The following is a 20,994-nucleotide window of genomic DNA, read 5'->3' on the forward strand; positions in this document are numbered from 1 at the left end:
AATTAATAAAAAGTACAGTTTGTACATTCCTGAAGCACAGGGGGAAAAAAAACAGGCAGAAATGATGATCGCAGTGTGTTTATTAAATTGGGATGTTGGCAGGGAAGGAAGTTTTTTTACCCTATGAATTATATCATGGACAGCTCGTGGCCCATGGAAAAATCAGGCAACCAGGTGATAATTTGTGGAGTAGTGCTCTCAAAAGAATCCTGCTGAACTAGCAAACTGGACAGTGAAGTGAGAGAAATGGGTTAAGAGTTTAATTTGAAGAGATTGGAGAAAATCTAGTATGGTGATTGGTACCCAGTGGAGTCGCAGTCACTGATTCTCAGATGGATGAATGGATGGATGGACAGAGAGAGAGAAGGGTGGATACGTTACACACACACGCGGCACAGAAAAATTCAGACGTGTACCCAACCCAGCCCATGGTTTTTCTGAGTGGCATTCACTTTCCTTGCTTCGAATTTTTTTCTGGTTTCCTCTAGTCCTCTCAAAGGTACCACTGATTAACCACAATTCTTAAGACAAATGTGATTTCTTCCCACCAAAGTCTACCTACAGAAAGAAGGCTCTGTCACGTGGTGATGAGGTGAGAGTTATGCACAGGGCACCGGGGGGACATTTGGTTTGGGCTTCATATTCAAAAAACACTTCCAATCTAGACTTTGAACCTGATCTCCAAATGAAGTTCAACAGGTAGTCACAGAAATGTACCCGCAGGATTGTGACGAGGATGGGTTCATTATAAAACCTTAATGATCATTTATAAACACTTAAAATTTATCACAATTTTTGTGATAACAAATCATGTGGCCTTTCCTTATTTTTTCCTAGGGATTGGCTTTTCCTTCCTTTGTAGTTGAGTGGGAGCTTAGAATAGAGCAGTGGTCCAGGTCTCCCTCTCTCTCCCAACCTGAAGGAAGGCGATGTTAGCCATTTCCAGGGAAGAGAGTGGTGCAACAAGAAAGGGTAGGCCTCAAAGATATTTTCCTGTCTTTAAAGACTCAGCATCATATTTTGAAGAGTAAAAAATCCCCTGGGGGATCAATCTTGTTCAAAAGGACATTTGAAATTTGAAACAGTAGAAAATGTGGTGGAACAGAAGAAAGAAACCAAATAAATTCACAGTTAAAGTAGCAATGCCAACCAATGAAAATGATTCGCCTACCATGTTCCAGATAAGAGGGCGTACCTTCCGAGGGGTCAAGCCTCCGAGCCCTCCGCCCGTGCTTGGAGTTATTATGGACAAACATGTTATCAGAGACTGCCAGGACATGGCCGTCCACGTTGACTGTTGTAGACACCACGACCTGGAGATATGAGAGAGAAATGAATGAACATTTTAATATAAAGGCATGGCGGGTAATAAACTCTAGTTAAATAAATAACAGCTGGGAACTGAAGAAAATTGCATAGCTATTTCACATAATAACTGGTGCTTATGCTGTACAAGTCTAACAAGAGGAGCTATTGATGAGTGGGTCTTTGGCATGGAACGCTTTTGATGCAGTTTTAAGTAAAATTGCACAGTTTATAGTTATACAGCAGAAGGTACACTGTTAACCATAATTTTAACAAGAGGATCTTTATTAGCATATTTTTTTTACACAAGGGTGGTTATGTTTCACCTAAATTACCCTTCAGTTTAGACACTGAAGCAGATATCACAGTTGATCATGCAAATAAAAATCTTTTGAATCTTTAAAATATTCCCTCCACCCCTCCACTCCGCCACCCCCCTCCTTCCTGCATCAGGGCTAAGAGGCTAGAGAAATAAAAAAGAGACATTTCAGTAAGAGCCGGGATGCATTTTTCTGTCCTTGGGTGTCTTTTTGAGATTTTTTGTACTTTTTTCTTCCCACATGAATTCAGTTAATCAGACCAAAGCCCCCCTCACCACTATCACCAATTCCCCCTCTCCCCCAAAATTTCTGTTAATCAAGTCTTAGATTTATTTCAAAGGAGAAAAGAAAAGAAAGAAAGAAGGAAAGAAAGAAAAAGGAAGGAAGGAAGGAAGGAAGGAAGGAAAGAAGGAGAAAGAAAAAGAAATAGATAAATTGTAGGACTAGCCAAGGAGTAATCAGACACTGAAGCCATCTCATAAACTGAGCCTGAAGCCAGTTTGCCAGAAGCGACACAGGCAAAGGTGTTGTCTCAGAGAACTTTGACTAAAACAATGAGAAGAAATGACCTACACTTCTCCTTATATTAAATGGGGAAGGGGATTAAAACTGAAACCCACAGAGATATGTTTATTCATGCGACCTCTTACAACCAAATATAATAATTGTCTGTAATTGCAGCTTCAGCTTCTACCTCATGCTTTGACACGGGAAACAGCAATCAGCCCGCTCCCGTTTAATCCACCTATTATGTTGACTAATTAACTTTGCTCGACAGTTTATTTCTTCCTCCATTATCAGCCCCTGTCAGCCGCAAGCACCCCGCAGCATAGGGGAAACCTCGGGCTCTCTGATTGATCACCGATAGATTGACATGCAGATTAATTTAATTAGAATCACCTCACTTGAGAAATGAAAGACAATGGCAAGAGGGCTAATAGATCTGCTCTCATAATGAGGCGAGCCTCCAGAGCGCAGGCTGAGGATTTCTGATTTATTTTGCTCAATTCCCCAGTCGCTCCGAAAGACTCTCGCTTTAATTGTTCTTGGTTTTGAGAGGCATTAGCCTCTGAAGAGGTGAAACGCGTTACAAGGATTGGCACAGACGGAGGCCTCAGTTTCTGAGGGAGCCTTTTCTCTGAGTTGGCTAACGAGGGCTCTGACTTCTGGACCTTGTGCAACACCAGTTTCATCAGCGGACTTGGGCAGAGGGGAAAACAACGGGCCTTGGCCTGTGCCTGAGAATTGTCAGCACTGCCTGGCGAAGCGCTCCCTTCGGGGACCCCCATTCCCACAAGCTTTGCCATACTTAAAGTTCCACTGTGCCCCCCTTGTTGACCTAAGTGCCTCCTGGCAAACTATGGTGAATACCCTTTCCCAGATCCTCAAATGGGTAACGAAATGCAAGAATGCATCATTCATGATACTATCATGGGGTTGATCTTATTTTCTGATTCTGATTTATTAAAATGAAGAGTAAACAATTGAGAGTCCATTGGGGGTCTAGAGTATTCTCCTTGGTCATTGTGAAACCCCAAATGACTTGTTCCACCTAGAACAAGTCATTCATGGGATGACAGGTAAGTTAGATGCAGCAGTTTGCCAAGCGTTTCTTGTCTTTCTTCATGACTGACCAACCAGATCTGACAAAGCCTGAAGTGTCTGTTTGCCTCATCATTTAAAAGAAGGAAGAGAAGGAGGGGGAAGAAGAAGAGAAGAAACTGGTCTGTTCTTTTATTTTCAAAAACTATCATGTGCAGTGGCAAAGTTAATATTATTTAAGGAAACAGAAACTCATTTTATTTTTAGTTAGGGAGATGACTTCTTGGGACATTTACAATTATATAACAGAGCTGGGTCTTTCAGAGAAGTTTTGATTTACTACGAGACCACAATTGAGTGGTCACTGGAGTCGTTAGCTGAAGAAACTATAAAAGGAATCTTAAACGGTATCTGTTTCCAGTGTCAGGAAATACAGAAAGTGGTTGTTCTAGATGTCTCTCTTAAGAAGAAAAAAAAAAACAATGACAATTCACTATGCACCTGTAAGACATAAGTACTACAGACCTAAAGCTTAAAATATTCAGTCTCGTTTAAGGACATTGTCATCTAATTCCTACATTGAACAAAAATGTCAAAAACGGTTAAGGAGGGAAAAAAACTATACCCTATATGTTTTTCCTTTTTTGGCAAGAGAAAGACCACCAGGGCCACATGTGTGATAGAGTAATAATATTTAATTGAAAGACCAATCAAAATCAGAGAAAAGACAATACAGAGAATCCTCATGAGCCTTTTATTTCTAGAAAATAAACAGCTCATATGTTCCTCAAAACCTCACAGCATAACTTCCCTATACCAAAATAATTTCTCCCATTCCAATTTGGAAATGATGGGGATATATTTAAATAAAACATATGCTGACATTAATCACAGAGCAACTTGAAAATTAAAAAAAAAAAAATCCGTGAGGTGCAAAGGGGTTACTGAAGTGTCCTTTAAAAATAGGCCCATAGTCAGAGGGAAAAGGGCCTTTACAGTTTAACACGAGGTTAATGAGGGGCTGACACGTTCATACATGCAAGGGGACCAATGGGCCTGCCAAATCTCCAACCTTCCCAAATTTTGTCAATAAAACACAAGTTGAATTTGAGACAGATAAACATGGAAAATGATTTTGCCTTTGGACTCAACCACTCTTTCCCTCTTTATCTCCTTCTCACTCCCTGGCCCAGAGGAAGAGATGATGGGAATACCAGGAACAGGTACACTGAGAATTTTATATCTGTTATAATTAGACCTTTACTTTCTAGAACTGCAGTGTCCGATACAGTAGCCAAACCTGTGGGTATTTGAATTTAAAGTGAGAGAAATTTAAAATTCCCTTCCTGATTCTCAGTAGCCGCATTTCAAGCGGTCAGTAGCCCCAGGTGACTAACGGCTACTGTATTGGACAAGCAAGCACAGAACGTTTCCACCATCGCAGAATGTTCTATTGGATGGCGCTGCTCTGGAACGGTTTCAAAATAAATTGTGCCAATTGATTCCTAAGGATACCCAAGTTATGTCTCCTGAAATTTAGGACTGAAGTTTAGGACTGTGTACGTATGTATTTTTATCACTACATTCTTGGAGTCAAATTTCTGTTAAGGGGCTTTGCTTTTTAATATAAGAATTCGAAGACATGTTGATTAATACGCAGCATGTTCCCCGGTACCTTCTGTCTTGGCCCTACCTTGCAGTTGGGAGTACTCGGTATCAGGGAGTAAGAAGAGCAGAAGAGAAGTTTCTAGCTACCCAAGGACTTTGGAAATTTTACACTGATGTTTTCAATTTGGGGGGCTCGTATCAGTGGTTCAGAATCTGCTCTGTTTTGTCTTTTCCTGGATCTAGACAGCTCTAAAGTTTATGATTTTTACTATCTACACCCATCTATTCAGAATCTAAAAGAATTAGACACAAAATTCATAATTCTTGGCTCCCAAGCTTTCCTAGCTAATGTGACTTTGGCCAGGTTAACTTAACTTCTCTAAGCCCCAGTGTCCCTGACTCTCAAATGGGAACGATAATAGTACTTAACTCATAAGGTTACTGTGAGGCTTAAATGAAAGCGGCCAGCATGGCTCATACAGAACACTTAAAAAACATTAAGAGCAATAGAGTAGTTGTCATGTTGTTAGTGATGTGAAACAAAAAGTTTCAAAGAATGTGTTAAGCTGATAATGTGAAGCATTCTGATGGCCATAGAGAGGACCCAGCATACACTGTTGTTTTAAATATAAGGATACAGAAAATGTTTCTTCTATGTCCATTGCTCAACAGAACCTCACAATTTTAAAGACTTTTGTGCTTACAACACATCATCATACAATTTAGGCCTCTTGTGAACTGCAGTTTTCACTGGTTTGTGTAATTTTGCTTTCTAGAACCTATCTGCATCTTAGTCTGTGACATTCCTGCTTGGAGCTAAATGAAACCTTACTGCTTTGAAAATACTCTATCAATTAGACATCTTACCAGTTCAGTCTAGAGTTCCCAATATTTCTCATCCATGAAGGTTTCTTAGGAGTTTTGTTACTGGTTAGTACTTCCTTGCCATCATTTCTCAGTCTGTCCCCCTTCCCTTCAGGTCAGGCAGGAGACCTTGTATGTCCTAACTATATTATCTAAGATTCATGAAGCAGAACCTCTGTCTCATGAGCAGATTTTCAAAAAGACACAAGCAGCTAAATTCAATCACGAGTAGAAGATCACATTAACAAAAATAGCAGCTCATGGGAAAGAAGTGGTTATGACAAAAGCAACCAAAAGAGTTGAAATCTGAATCTCCAAGCATTTCTGCAACAAAGACGGAATCAGAGCATAGATCATAAACATATTTTCAATGCTTAAATTTAGAATATTTTGGCAGTAAGTACCTCCCTCCAAAAAATAACCACTTCGGCAGGTTAATGCTGAATAACTGTTTACAAAGTCTAAATCTCGGTTTTCGATGCTGATACATGATAACTCGATAAAAGGAAATTAATGATAAAGTTGGTCTGTTCCAGGCTTCCTTACCTCTGGTTTTAGGTTGTTTTATTTTTCTATTAATTTAAGACCCCTGATAATAAGGCTCTCAAAGCACTAATTCGATGTACATGAAATGAAAAAGCATTGGGCAACATTCCATAGGCCAGTACTCAGCAATAAAAAGGAACAGACTATTGTTATACCTGGATTGATCTCCAGGGAATTATGCAGAGTAAAAAAATTTAATACCAAGAGGTACATACCACATGTTATGGGCTGAATTGTTTACCCCCAAAATGCATATGTTGAAGTGTTAATCCCCAGAACCTTAGAATCTGACCATTTTGAGATAGGGGCCTTGATCACATTGAATTGGGGCCATTAAGATGGGAACTCATACAATCTGACTAGGGTCCTTATAAGAGGAAATCTGAACACGCAGAGAAGGTGAGTGTGGCTACTAAAAAAAGGCAAGAGGAGGAATCGTTGTGGTGATGGAAATGCCAGATATATTGACTGTGACGGTGAATACATGAAGCTACACATATGATAAAATTTTATACAACCAAAAAAATACCCACACAAAAGTACAAGAAAACTAGGGAAATTTGAATAAGATGGGCAGATTGCATCAATGTCCATACCCTGGTTGTAACATTGTAGTATATTTTTGCAAAATGTTACTATTGAAGGAAACTAGATAAGGGGTACATGGGATCTCTCTGTGTTATTTCTTACAGCTGCATGTACACCTAAAATTATATCAATTAAAAATTCAACTAAATAAAAGGCATCAGCAACCAACAACCAAGATGTCCATCAGTGGGTGAATGGATAGACAAACTGGCAATCCATACAATGAAATATCATTCAGCCATAAAAAGAAATCAGCTGTCAGGCTGATGCCATGGAGGGATCTTAAATGCATATTATTAAATGAAAAAAAGCCAATCTGAACAGACTATATATTGTGTGATTCCAACTATATGACATTCTGGAAAATGTGCAGCTATGGAGACAGTAAAAAGATCAGTGGCTGCCAGGGTTTGGGAGAAGGGAGGGATGAACAGGTGGAGCACAGGAGCGTTTTAGGGCAGTGAAATCATTCTGTATAATACTGTAATGATGGATACGATATGTAATACCCTGCATTTGTCCAAACCTATAGAATGTACAACACAAAGAGTGAACTCTAGTGTAAACTATGTACTTTAGTTAATAATGTATCAATATTGGCACATCAATTATAACAAACGTATCACACTAATGTAAGATGTTAATAATAGGAGAAATTGGAGCGGAAGAATTGAGGTAATATATGAGAACTCTCTAAACTTACCACTAATTTTTTTCTGTAAGCCTAGAACTGCTCTATAAAATAAAGTCTATATATATATATATATATGTATATTTAAAAGGCATTGATCAAACTTCTACCCTCAACCCCACACAACCCACATTCTGTACCCTACCTGTCTGCCGAACCACTTCTTTACAGATTCGTCAAATGTTACAGTCACAAGAGGCCCAAGATATCAACCAATATAGTGGCTTCCAACTAAGAGTCTTCAAATGTAATAATGGGGCAGCATTGCAGAGAGGGAATCATAAATACATCCACAGCAAGGCAGCATACTAAAATATTCAGTAACTTTCCTTTGTCTGGGATCATATCAACTCCATATGGAAACTCTGGTTATCTCATCCACATGAGAAGCTCTGAATTGGCAGTTTTACATGGCTTTGAATAATTCTAAAGTAGAGAGTGTGATTCTCGCTCAATAAATGCAATTAGATTGAAAAAATATGTCATCACATGAGGTTCATAGGAGAAAATGATAAAAGGAACCCTCAGTAGTTATGACACTGCAAATTTGTCCAACACCTCCTTTTACAGCTTGGAAAACTAAGGACCAAGAGTTTAACAACAACTTCAAGGTCATGGGACAAATTAAGAGCAGAGGCAAGCCTGAAGGGAAACCTCCAGACTCAGTCCAGTTCTCACACATAACTGCCTCTGGCCTCTCAATACACAGTTCAGGTTTAAGTCCCCTCTCTGGACTCTCCTGGTATTTTCCAGTATAAATGTAGGGTGCCTATGTGACCGACTACAGTTTAAGTATTATTTACATAAAAATGGTCTGCAGCAGTTAGGTCTTCATTAACTTTGTCCTTTAAAATATCCTTGACTGATATGGAATGAGATATTCTCAGAAACGTTCCTGATTGCTAGCTCTTATCTGGTTGAAAGATCCCAAATAACTCATTAAAAATTATGGAGGACGCGTGAACCTACAAGACGTAACAGAGTGGAACTGCTGGAGGAAGGGAGTGGTTAACTGAATTAAATCCACACTTTAAGGCTCGAGGCAAAACTCTCTCTTCTCTTAACAGGAAGACAAGATACTTCCAAATCCTCAGATACTTGTGCTAAACTAATTTAGACCTTTGGAAACTAGACTTAGCTTCTGTCTTCTGAACTGTGACGTGTGCTAAACATGAAAAGCTCACACGTGATCTAGACCTCATTCCTCCCTCCCCAAAAGACCAGGGTGCTTTTGATGACTCCCTATGATGGCGTTGGTGTTTAACTGGTGCCTTCTGCTTATGTGTCCCCAGTGGCTGTTTTAAGTAGGAGTGAGCCAAACAGGGAGAATTGTCATGCTTGCTCTCTAACATGGGGTTCTGGCACGTGGATGTGGAAATCAGGAAAAAGCAAACGGCACACTGGCCAACAGCTTAGGCACCAGGATCAGACAGTCCTGAGCTTTGCAACCTGAGATAAGTCACTTAATCATAGGAATAAGTTGTGAGCCTACTATGTGCCTCCCATGTGCCAGGCATTATTCTGTGTACTGAAGAAGCAGCGATAAACGAAACAGATAAAGCACTTACCCACCAGGAGATTAGTTCCTACTGGGGACAGAGAGGAGAGTCAGACAATAAGTAAGCAATAAAAGCAAATTTCAGATTATGATAAGTTCTAAGAAAAAAATAAAATGGGGCTGGTGGTGCCCAGGTGGGTGATATTTTTGATTGAGTGAAATCTTAGTAATAAGAATTATCTGGCCACTAATTGATGTGGGAGAAGAGTTCCTCAGGGAGATGAAATTGCAAATGCAAAGGTCCTGAGGCAGGAATGAGTTTGGTGTATTTGGGAAAGAGAAATAAAGAAAGAAAAGGAAAGCCAACATGCTTGATAGGAGCAAAGTGAACAAGAGTGAAAGTGGTAGAAAAATAAGTAAGCTTATACATTTATAACACTTAGACAGTATCTGACACAGAATGAGAATTCTATAAGTTACAACTTTAAAAGTGGAAGAATATTAGAATACCTTTTGTGGGTAAGCCCCAATAACTAAAGGCATCTTCAGAACCAATATCCATTGGCAATCACTGATCAAACAAAACATTTTTACATCTATCCTTCAATGTATTTTATATTTTTGTCAGAGGCAACTGTACTTAACGTAAGAATATACTCCCTCTAAGTGCAGAGCTACCACTCATCAATCGTGTTCATAAAGATTCCTTCTCAGTGATGCATGCTTACTGCCAAAGTGCATGCCAAGATACATATATGCTCAATAAGCCGTAATGGTTTAATATATCAGGTTGAAAATCCACCATTTGTATTTACCGTGTTATGTGAATTAATCCTGTATTCTGAAACTATCATTAGAGCTGCTTTCAGTATAATTAATCAGCATGGCTCATCTTGAAATTATTCTGTACAGAGTGGTTGCAGCTTGGGCCACTAGCATTCTGTTGGTAAAGAATTTAATTGAGAGATGTGTTGTTTGTAAAAACTATATAACAACACAAGTATTAATTCAAGACAGGGGAAGAGGATGGTGGGGGAGAAATAAAAGGGATGAGAATACTTCCTTCTTTATGTAAGTGTCTTTAAAGGCAGACTGAAACTGCAGAGGTTAGGCATGTACTTTAAGAATCCTCTAATCACACCCCATAACATACTCATTCAGAGACACCATAGCTGTTTTAATAAATAACAAAGATTCTCCAAAATTTCTAGAATTCACTAAAAAAGGCAGGGAGTTGTCTTTTAATGTCATAATGTATGTCATCATTTTTAAAAGAAAAACACATTTTTTTGGAGGGGAATTTGGGATGAATAACCTGGTGGTTTCTCCTCATCTCTGCTACCCAAATAACTAAAGAGTGAAAGAAGATTGGTCACCTCCTGGGATAAACAGGAGCTGAACATCAGTTTTGTGCCTGCTGTTCCCTCTGTTCAGAACACTCTTCTGGCTCTTCCTGGGACAATTTTTTCTTACTCTTTAGCTCTGAGCTGGAATGTTATGTCCTCGGAAGCCTTCCCTGGTCACCCACTTTAAGGTAGGTTACCATATCCCACCCTACACCATTTATTTCTTTCATAATATCTCATTTAATTTTCTTTATAGCAATAATTACAATTTCTAATATTTGAAATTATATTAATGTGTTCGCATCATTATTGTTGCAGCTGATGGTAATTATACCCCACACAACCATTTTCTCTTTTTCCTGGGCTGCACAACTAGACATTCGCAGGCCTCCCTGTGGTTATATATGGCCACGTGACCAACTTCTAGACAATGGAAGGTGAGCAAATTTGACAAGGACCATTTCTAAGTCAAGGTTTTAATGAAGTCCATGACCTTCACCCTTCAGATGACTGGATGAAGACAGCAGAGTTCTAGGGAATGGGGAGCCATAAAACAAAACAAAACAAAAACCAAGTCCCCAAATCACTTCAAGGACAAGATTCACTCATCAACCAGAACACCACTTTTGTACCCCTATGTGAGCAATAAATAATATTCTGTTGCAGGTAAGCCATTATGTATTTTTTTGGTCCACTAGTTACAGCAGCTAGTATTATCCCAACAAACAGACCCCAACTAGAATATAGGTTCCTCTAAGGCAAAGATCCTATCTTTCTTGTTCATCACACTAGACACACCACTGAGCACTTCCATAAATACTACTGAGTGCATGTATGTATGGATGATGAATGTATCTCACATTTACAATCATGTATAGTCATAGAGCTAATATTTATATATGAATACAGGTTTACAGCCTATGGGAAAACTTCATTGAAGAGATAAGATGGATTTGGAAATTTATACTTTACCATTTCCAGGTATTATGGTACCTACCAAGATGACACCTAGAACCCCATTCTTGTTCCTCTCCTCACCACCCTCATTCTGCCAGTCCCAACAAGGAAAGCTATCGATAAGGATTTAAATCTCAACTTTGAAACTTCTGGCTCCTGTCAGTTAAAAACCAGCCCCGTGACATGGTATTAACGCATGTCCTTTGACATTAGCATCTTTTTAGTGTCAAGAGGAAGAAATAGGCTCATTTAGTACCAGTGAATTTCTCCCTGTGTCATAGCTATTTCCATCCCCAACTCTCTCCTCTTCTCCTTCCTCTAGCTCCCCACTACCCCCAGTACCCTCCAGAACTGAATGAAGCCTGTATCCACTGTTGTATTTAAGCACGTTTGTTACCCCAACCACAGCCTGGGGGATTTCAAAAGAAAACATCCATTGTAAATGAAAAAAAAAAAAAAAAAAGATCGTACCAGATTTTCTACAAGGTTTATTCCATACTGCCTTAAAGTATGAACACAGCCCAGCTTAGCAGAAAGTGATTAATTTCTTGAAAACACTAAGGTCACGCTAATTGACATGACCCTTGTAATTAAGCAGTCTCTGTTTACACAGCAGAAGCCCAGCCGCTGTGAGGCTGAGTTTGCTTGACAGAATGTCTTTACATGTCAAGAGATCAACAACCTTTCTTATGTCCTCCTCAGTCACCTACACAGGCCCCTGATTGCTGTTCAGAGGAGACACGCTCTGGCATTGCTGTATGAAGATCAGGCTGGCCCGGCCGCATACAAAGTGGGACGAGAGGGAAGCAGCAGCAGCGGGCGGTGGTGAGAGCCCACTTGGTAGGCAAGAGAGGTGTTTTCAGGCAGATGCCTCCCGGACTCAGGTTTTCGATATAACCAGTAAAAGCCACATTGATATGTATAGAGGAGACCAGAGTTTTTTCATGCTGAAAAGACACTCTTTCACTCCCCCTCAGAGGCAACAGAGACATAAAAATATTGCAAACCGACTTCCTAATTAGTGTGCTATAAGAAAAACGATGAAAATTCTGTATCTTGTTCATAAGAAGTCTTCAACCAATGTCATTGTGACACATCTCCGTCAGCCAGGACAGCTGCAGGGAAAACGAATCCTGTCCTTCTTGGTTCACTCGCTCCCTAAGACTTGGGAACTTCGGTACGATTTCTTAGTGGAGTACTCTGAGATGTCGGGGGGCTGCTTTATTCATGCCCCGTCTAGGTGAGGGGATGTTCTTGCCCTGGAGAACTGGCCAAACCTCCACGGGTTAAGTGAAGCTCGGGCTGCCACCTGAATCAGGGCTTCTTCTTCTGAAGTTCCCACAGTAAAAACTGACCAACACTGTAGCTCTGCTCTGAAACGATTCTCATGTTCTTCCCCTTCCATGCACTCCACCCTCTGCTTGACGGTGCCTCAGTGTTCTTCATGCAGATGGCATCTTTAGGCTCTATTAGGGTAAATCTCTTTAGAAAACCCCTCTCAGGTTTTCCTGGGATTCCAGTACATATTGGTGGATAGTCATCATGCTCTCAGATGTTAAAAGATCTCCTTATTGCCCAAGTGTCTGCCTTTCTTTATCGTTCCAGAACATCGGATAATATCTTAGTCACAATGCTTGAGTTGAATCGCTGTCTCACTACTTGGTAGGTGTGTGACTTTGAGCAAATTGCTTAAACCTGTTTTCTCATTTGTAAAATGAGAATAATCCATATTTGCATATTCTTAACAAGGGTATTATGAAGATAATATAATAACTCATGTAAAACACTTTGCTCCATACCTCTCGCAAAGTAAGCACCCAATAAATGTTAGCTTCATCATCAACATCATTATTACCAATGTCCATAGATGTACATAAAGGTAAACACATGGACACGTGCATTTATACAAATGAATATGGAACGCACTGAACGTAGACTCAGATACTATATAAACAATTATCTATCTCCCTAGCACTTATAGTTAGGAATGAATCAAGACAGAGAACTTAGGAAGAGAGGCCAGCTTCGGGGGTGGAGGTGAAAAAAAAGTGAGGATGACAATGAGTTCAGTTTGAGGGTAACTGATTTGAATGGGAATATGCAGCAGGCATTTGGATGGCTAGATCCGAACCTAGGAGTCAGGTCTCAGAGAGCCGCCGGAGTACTCAGAGCACAAGCAGTGGTTAAGATGCTAGGAGTGGGAAAGAGACTCAAGTACATGAAGTGAGAAGAGGTCTGGATCTCGGAAGGAAGCACAGGGAACGCCAACCTTTACAGGAAGGCAGATCAAGAGCATTCCGTGGAGGGGGTCGAGAATGAGTGACTGTTGTCCTGGAATCCAAGGTAAAAAAGATGGATTCAAGAAGGATGGAATGACCATCAGCATGAAACTATGCATGAAGTGATGCCGAGAAAGGTAGAAGTAAATAGTCAACAAAGAAAAGAGACTGGAGAAAAAAATTAAAAGGTTAGATAAGGAATATTTGAGATTTTACAGGCAACTCATCCATTCTCTGATTGCATAAATATCCACGTGCCTGCAGGAATAAGACCCAATGTCGATTGTGTAAAAGTGATCACTAAATAAATGTGTAAATGTACAGACATGTGAAATAAAATGAGGTGGCGTTCATTGTGCTCCAGGTTCCCTCTGTTCTCCCCCAGGAGGTAATGAGCGGGTGATGGAAACAAAGCAGGTTACACCCGAGATCCAACAAGGAATCTGTCATTGTTGATAGAGAGAGGTGCGGCTCTTCTTCAACTCAAAAACCGACTCTGTGGTGGCCAAGGAGGCTGACCCTATTGAGAAAGGCCTATCTCTTTTAGGACACATATGAGAATCACAGGTCAGAGCATTGTCAGGGTTCAGATAAATTGCATTTGAAGAACAGTGTGGACTTTATGTCAGGCAGCTCTCACGCTTAATCAAAGGCACACTCTTTGGGACAGTAGCACTGCCACTAGGAAGAGTCTGCCGGAGGTTACCAGGAACAGGACTAAATGAGTGGTTCTCAATCATGGGCAGTGTTAGTTACCTCTCCTCCCTTCACCAGGGGACATATGACAATTTCTGGAGACATTTTGGTTGTCATGGTTGGGTGGTGGGTGTTCTCTACTGGCATCTAAAGGGTAGAGACTAGTAACACTGTTAAACATCCTAAAATGCACAGGAAACCCTCCTGTCTCCCCAAAAAGGATTATCCAGTCTAAAATATTAATTGTGCCCAGGTTGAAAAAGCCTAGACTGAACTAATGACCCACCTTCAGTTTATCACAAGGATTTTCTCCAAAGGCTGACATTTATATGTCATTATTTACAAATTACTTATCCAGGCAAAATGTTGTTTTTCTTTGTATGTAGTGAAATAAGCAGAATCTTCATTTTTACTCCATTTTACAGTTGAGAAAACTGAGGCTCCAAAGGATTACAAGACTCCCCACAAATCTACCTTGTTCTTCCTTATCTCAGTAGCCCTTCTACTAAACAAAGAACAGCTCTTTCGTGTGCAAAAATAAAGCTTTCTAGACACTTTCAAAAATAATAGACTGAATTGCTTCCTCATCTTGTATTAAGCGCCATATTCCTATAATTCAAAGCTTTCAGACATTTCACTAGCAGGTCCTGTGAAGGAAAGCAAGCCCCTGGAAGTCCTATGCAAATGGTCTTTTATGTTCCCAATGTCATCAAAGCCCATCCCAAACTCTGCTGTCCTGACAGGTATGACAAAGTTGATCCTCATATTCATAGGGCATCGGACATGTTTATTAAACATAAATTGTTTCATGCCTGGCTACGCTTTGTTTCTAACTCAAGCTTGGCAAAAAGAGATATAGAGGCCGGGTACGGTGGCTCACACCTGGTAATCCTAGCACTATGGGAAGCCGAGGCAGGAGGATCATTTGAGGCCAGGACTTGGAGACCAGCCTGAGCAAGAGCAAGACCCCATCTCCACAAGAAATAGAAAAATTAGCCAGGTATGGTGGCGCTTGCTAGTAGTCCCAGATACTTAGGAGGCTGAGGCAGGAGGATCGCTTGAGCCTAGGAGCTGGAGGTTGCAGTGAGCTAAGATCACACCACTACACTCTAGCTGGGGCAACAGAGTAAGACTGTGTCTCAATTGAAAAAAAAAAAAAAATAGAGAGAGAGAGAGAGCTCATCTCAAGACCAAATCAAACTATAAGACAGTTTATACACAAACCCAGCGTCACGTCGCAAGACACTTAGCAACACACACTTAGCGTCATCAGACATGTGGTTTCAGCAGCTTAGTTGCAAAGCTGACTCCAACTCAACACAAAAAGTCCTGTATGGGAATGAGAGCACCACAGAGGCAGAAGCTGGCCAGGGGGAAGCATTTCCCAATAAACTAGAAATCTCCCTATTCATCTCTGTCAAGACAGAAGGTGGCGAGGATAAGATGATTTTATAGAAATACCTCAGAATTTCAGGACAGAGTGTCTTCCTTCCTTCCACTGAATTTGTTCTGTAATGAGACTAAGAAGTCTCACCTCTTTTTAAAAAAATCATCTTGGAGACTAAGAGATATTGACATCCCCAGCCAATGCTCAAGATCAGCCCTTTCCTTCTTCCCACTGGAGAATGAATGTGCAGGTAAAATTTTTCAAGAGCCTCTCAGAAATCATCCATCTCAGTCTACACTTAAAGCTGACTAAATATACTTAAGAGCATACTTTCAACACCATGCTGTTTCCCTGACAGACCAAACGAGCCTATGTCTATGGGTCATTACTCTGACGGGGACATTAACATTGGCTGTGCAAGTAAGTCGGCCACAGGATTCCACGGAGGGCCACTCAAGGGTCTAGGCTTTGGCATCACCAGGGAGCTTGTTAGAAATGCCCAATTCCAGCCCCACCCCAGACCTCAATTATAATTTTAACAAGATCCCCAGGGATTCTCAACACTTTTAAGTGAGAGAAGTACCTTGTCTAGAACTCAGCAACGTCTCCTAAAACCCCAGTGCCATTTTGTGTTTTAGAAGTTAACACAGTTGTTTTTGCATCCTCTTCCTTTAGCAAATGTGTAATTCTGTAGGTTAACGCACCACTCAAACATTAAAGGGTGGCAGGTCTGACAGAGGCTGGAGAGCACTTACATGTGATGCACGAGGACATTTTTGAAACAGAACTGAGTGTCACTCATATTGTCCTAGGCATGCTCTGCTTAATAAGGGGTCTATTTATAATAGATAATTATTGCTAGCAATGTCCAAGAACGGAAGAGGAAAGCAGAGAGAAAGGAAGGAGGAAGGAGCTGTAATTGTAAAACAGAACAGTTTTATCAGTTTTACTCTTTATTCTTTTTTACTGGTTTTGTACCTATAAAATTTTAGGCAAAACATTCATCATTTCTATGTCCTTTACTTAACCTGTTGGGGGTCAGGCATGTGAGTCCATTCAGGAAGCCAAAACTAGACTCAAAGGACATCACTATCTCAACCAGTGAACACAGCTGGTACTGTCCAATTCTTCTCTAATAAAAACAACAGCTCCAAGATTGCAGATACCCAGGGGACCACGGGCCTCACCTGCTCCTCACCTCTAGGGAAACGACTGTGCTCTATCTCTTCTCCTGCCTAAGACTTCGCCCTCTCCTGACATTCATGTCCTTATTGAGATTTAAGAAAGACAAGACTGACCCACCTGGAATCTCCGCATGTCACGTGGGTTTCCTGCATTCTTTAGGCAATTTTGGTTACATTTGAGGAAAAATTTCAAGAAGAACCTGTGAAGAAACACATGATCATGGTTAACATTTCAGTTCTGACACAGGAGGGAAACAAAGCAATAAGTCACTTCTATTCTCTTTACACGTGTTCTGAAATATTCAGAATGGGGTCAGAGCTAGTATTGAGTTTGAGATTTTAGCCTTTGTTTTGTATCCAAGCTGGACCCTTCTTTATGAAGGGAACACTCTTGGCACTGCCAGCGGATCTCACAAAAGAATTAAGTCCCCAAGGAAGTATTTTCACTCATACAGAGGGAAAGTCTTCGCTATAATTTAAGATAGATTTCAATTCGATATAATTGTCTGAGAATTACTCATGGTCCCCAACAACAACATGTAATTTAAACCCTATAAATTCACAGATGATGAACTGCTGAAATACATGCCGGACAAATACAAGGAATTGGTAAACATGTTTTATCTTAGCCTCTCCAAATAAAATGTTTTAATTAGTAGTACCCATGAGAAATAGGTACGATTCACATACTAACTAAACTCCTTTGATTTCTCAAATATCTCCTGAATGTTTTTCTTCCAGTTCCTGCTGTGGACAAGAGCTGTTTGTGATTGAATAAGGATCTTCCTGCCCCACTGCCACCTTGGTTTCTGAATTGGTTCTATGGGGAGATCTACAGGTTTTACTTGCTAAGGTGACCAAAGGTCCCAATTTGCCAAGAAAAATCCCAGTTTGTACCAGCTGTACTGGTGCAAGTATTAATAGTACCTTCTTTAACTCTCAAAAATGTCCTGGTATGGGTGACAAATTACATGGTTAACCTATAACTTTCTGAGTTATTTCTTATGTAACCATTGCATTTGCTAAAGTCCATCATGGAAATGCAGACTCTATTAAAGGTGTCATATTAGGGCGTTCATGTTGGCCACCTACAGTTAAACCCCTCCACCTGCCCGTGTTTGGGAAAGAAGGATTTTCAAAGCCACCTAAGTTCTGCAATCCCTTTTACTTTTAGGCCTAGGTGTGCCTGTGGATTTCAGGCCCAAATAGTTCCCAAAAATATCAGAATGCATAAAATTGCTAGTCAATTAAATTCTTCTAAGGAATTCTCTTTTCTTCCCCTTTCCCCCATTTCAACTCTATGCTGGAGTAAAATCCCCACCTCAGTACACACAACTTATGAAGGATGATCACCCCACAGTGCCATAGTCTGAATTTAGCTCTGAGCCCAACGCCTATCAACCACATGACACTGGGGTCTTCTAAAACAAGGACATTGCAGAAAGATGTCAGCCAATTTCTGAATACTAAACTGAGAGAAGTCCCAGAAGAACCTCTCTCCTCCCTGGACTCTTATAATCTGCTAAGATGAAGAGTATGGTGTGGGAATAAGTCTTTAAAGAGAAACAAGACTTTTTCAACCAAAAGAATTAACACTTCAAAATGCAAATGTCTTCCTGAAATGGCTCTTTCTACACCATACAACATTTGACTGCCCATCAATGAAAGCAGGGCTCCGAATAATCGCCCCACTTCCAGCTTCTCTCCACAGAAGCCAAAGCTTATCAGCCCTCCGTTGAAGATAAATGATTCATGGAACATCGCTGCAGCTCAACTATGTAAAATGAAATGCAACTCTGGGTGCCCTTCCCCAGTACCAGGAGCAACACCGTCAATTTCAATAGGGTAGACTTGGGAAAGGGAGGGGGTTTGAGGGAGCGGTCAAAACCCTAAGTCCTTTTGCATTGTCCTGTTCCTCTGAGCTCTCAGAAGGCATGTGCTGGGTGGCCCTACTGATCACACACCAGTTTCAGAAATCATTTAATGTGGCAGAGCTGGTAGCTGTGATTTTCCCATGTTGCTGGGGTTCAAGCCTATATCCAAAGACACCCGAGACGTGTGAAAACTGGCTGCTTTTTTCAAGAACAGCTAGTTAGAAGTGCATATTTGAAAGCCACTCCAAGCCTCAGGAGAGGGCTGATTCCCACTAAATTGGCCATGAGATTTGGTATGGGAGGGTGGAAAAGCACAGCCTTTAGAAAAACCCAGAATGGGATTCATATGCTAACCCTGCCAGGCACTACTCATGTGACTTTGGATAGGAAGCTGAACCTCTTTGCACTACACTTAGCTTACTTATAAGCTGGGTCCAATAACAGTCCTTCCCTCACAAGGCAATTGTGAAAATTAACTGAGACAATGTATAGTGCCTGACACATGGTAAGCACGGTGATGGTGGCGGTAACAAAAATACCGGCTTCCCGGTATCCGGTGCTACCTTGTGCTCAGTACAGCGCTAAGAACTTCAAATATGTTTTCCCATTTAATCTTTAGAAGTAACCCTGTGTTTGTTTTTTTTCTTTTCATTTTTTTACTTTTTAGAGACAGAGTCTCATTCTGTCACTCAGGCTTGAGTGCAGTGCCACCATCACAGCTCACAGCCTCAAACTCACAGGCTCAAGCGCTCCTCCTGCCTCAGCCTCCCGAGTAGCTGGGACTACAGAGGTGTGCCACCATGCCCAGCAAATGTTTTTTTTTTATTTTTTGTAGAGATGGGGGTTTTCCTATGTCGTCCAGGCTGGTCTTGAACTCCTGACCCCAAGTGATCCTCCCGCCTCAATCTCCCAAAGTGCTGGGATTACAGGCGTTAGCTGCCACACCTGGCCACCTCTGCTATGAATCCCATTTTATAGATGAGAAAACTGAGATTCAGAGAAGTGAAATAACTTGCCCAAAGGTTAGTAAATGTGAATCTAGAATTCAGATTCAAACAGTGTAGATCCAGAGGCTGTGCTCTTAACCACCATGCTGTAGTAGTTTTAGTAATGATAGAAGTAGTGCAATAATGGTATTTATACTAATGGTACCATCAATAGCAATGGTACTGTCACAGCAACTGTACCAACAAGAGTAATCATATTACTAAAGAGTAATGATTAGCATTATTATTGTCACAAGGACAACGTGAATATCATGGAGGGAGACATCGTTGCCATTCTCCCTCCAGTGGGCTCCCGCGCCTGGTTCCCCGGGGTTGATAATATTTGCCGCCTGTGTGTGTTTAAGCCATTTGATCCCAGACCCGACAGCCAGATTCAGGTTGTGTTAGAAGGAGCTGTCAGCAAACCCTCTGGCATCTTCAAGTCAGACGACTGCTAGCCATCATGAGGGGGTCCATCTGGTGCCAAAATGGATTTGAAAGACAGGCAAACAGGACATTAGCTCTGCCAGAGAGAAACAGAATCAAGGGAGCAGGGGATCTGCTGCCGCAAAGATGAGCCGGGGTGAGGCGCCTGTCAGCAGCCTGTCGTTAGCACCGCAGCTATGCCGGGCACACGGCGGATCCCTGTTACCCCAGGCTGGCCTGTCACTCGGCATGCTGGCAGAGGCTCCTGCCCGCCCCCTCCACAGCGGATCACTTGCTGAAATTGAAGGCTTGACCATCTGTCGTGGGGAAGACACGGCCGTCAACTGGTGCCTGGGGCCTCGCACAAGCCCTTATGTGGCAAAGATGCTCTGAAGGGCCAGTTCTTTGGGGGAAAGCCAGCCCTACCCCAGGGGGAGCCTCAGAAATTCTTTCAAAGTTTTCCCCTAAGTAGATGCCAAGTGTCTGACCCTTGCGGATCACACTTCCTTAAAGGAACTGAGAAGAGTTAGAAGGAGGAGTTAAAAATATCCCCACTGAGAGACAGAGTTAGACATGGCACACAAATTTGGGGGATAATTTATCAGGCTAAGTTTATAAGGCCTTTGTAAGCCGGGGGGGACACGTGCAGGTCTGCTGGCCTACGGAGAAGATCTCAGATTCCGAGGGGGCTTTTAACAAAGGGGAGGTTACTGTAACTCAAAACCTCACTTTTGTCTAATGAATTGCTGCATTTTGTGTGGCGGGTGTGTTTGATAGAGTGTTGTCAGGAGAAAGAGTGTGGCAGCCTTACCCCAACTGTGGGAAACTGACCCACGGCAGGACAAAGTCACTATTGACCCTGTGGAGTTCCAAGGAGTTCCATAAACTCCAGGAAAC

General features: G+C 41.3%; 1 protein-coding gene across 5 annotated transcripts in view; it reads right to left on the reverse strand.

Annotated features, from left to right (window-relative positions):
* EBF1 (early B-cell factor 1) overlaps nt 1–20,994 on the reverse strand; it is a 391,177-nt gene that overhangs the window by 126,614 nt on the left and 243,569 nt on the right. For 3 of the 5 annotated variants that reach the window (XM_012644794.1, XM_012644793.1, XM_012644796.1), the window contains 2 exons: nt 16,930–17,011; nt 1,196–1,313 (listed from right to left, as the gene is read on the reverse strand). In XM_012644794.1, coding sequence (XP_012500248.1) covers nt 1,196–1,313; nt 16,930–17,011 — 200 coding nt within the window. Of the gene's footprint in view, nt 1–1,171; nt 1,314–16,929; nt 17,012–20,994 lie in introns of all 5 variants that reach the window. The other 2 variants (XM_012644792.1, XM_012644791.1) reach the window with 1 other exon arrangement.

Source organism: Propithecus coquereli, unplaced genomic scaffold, assembly GCF_000956105.1.
Source record: "Propithecus coquereli isolate 6110/MARCELLA unplaced genomic scaffold, Pcoq_1.0 Scaffold220, whole genome shotgun sequence".
NCBI classification, from domain to species: domain Eukaryota; kingdom Metazoa; phylum Chordata; class Mammalia; order Primates; family Indriidae; genus Propithecus; species Propithecus coquereli.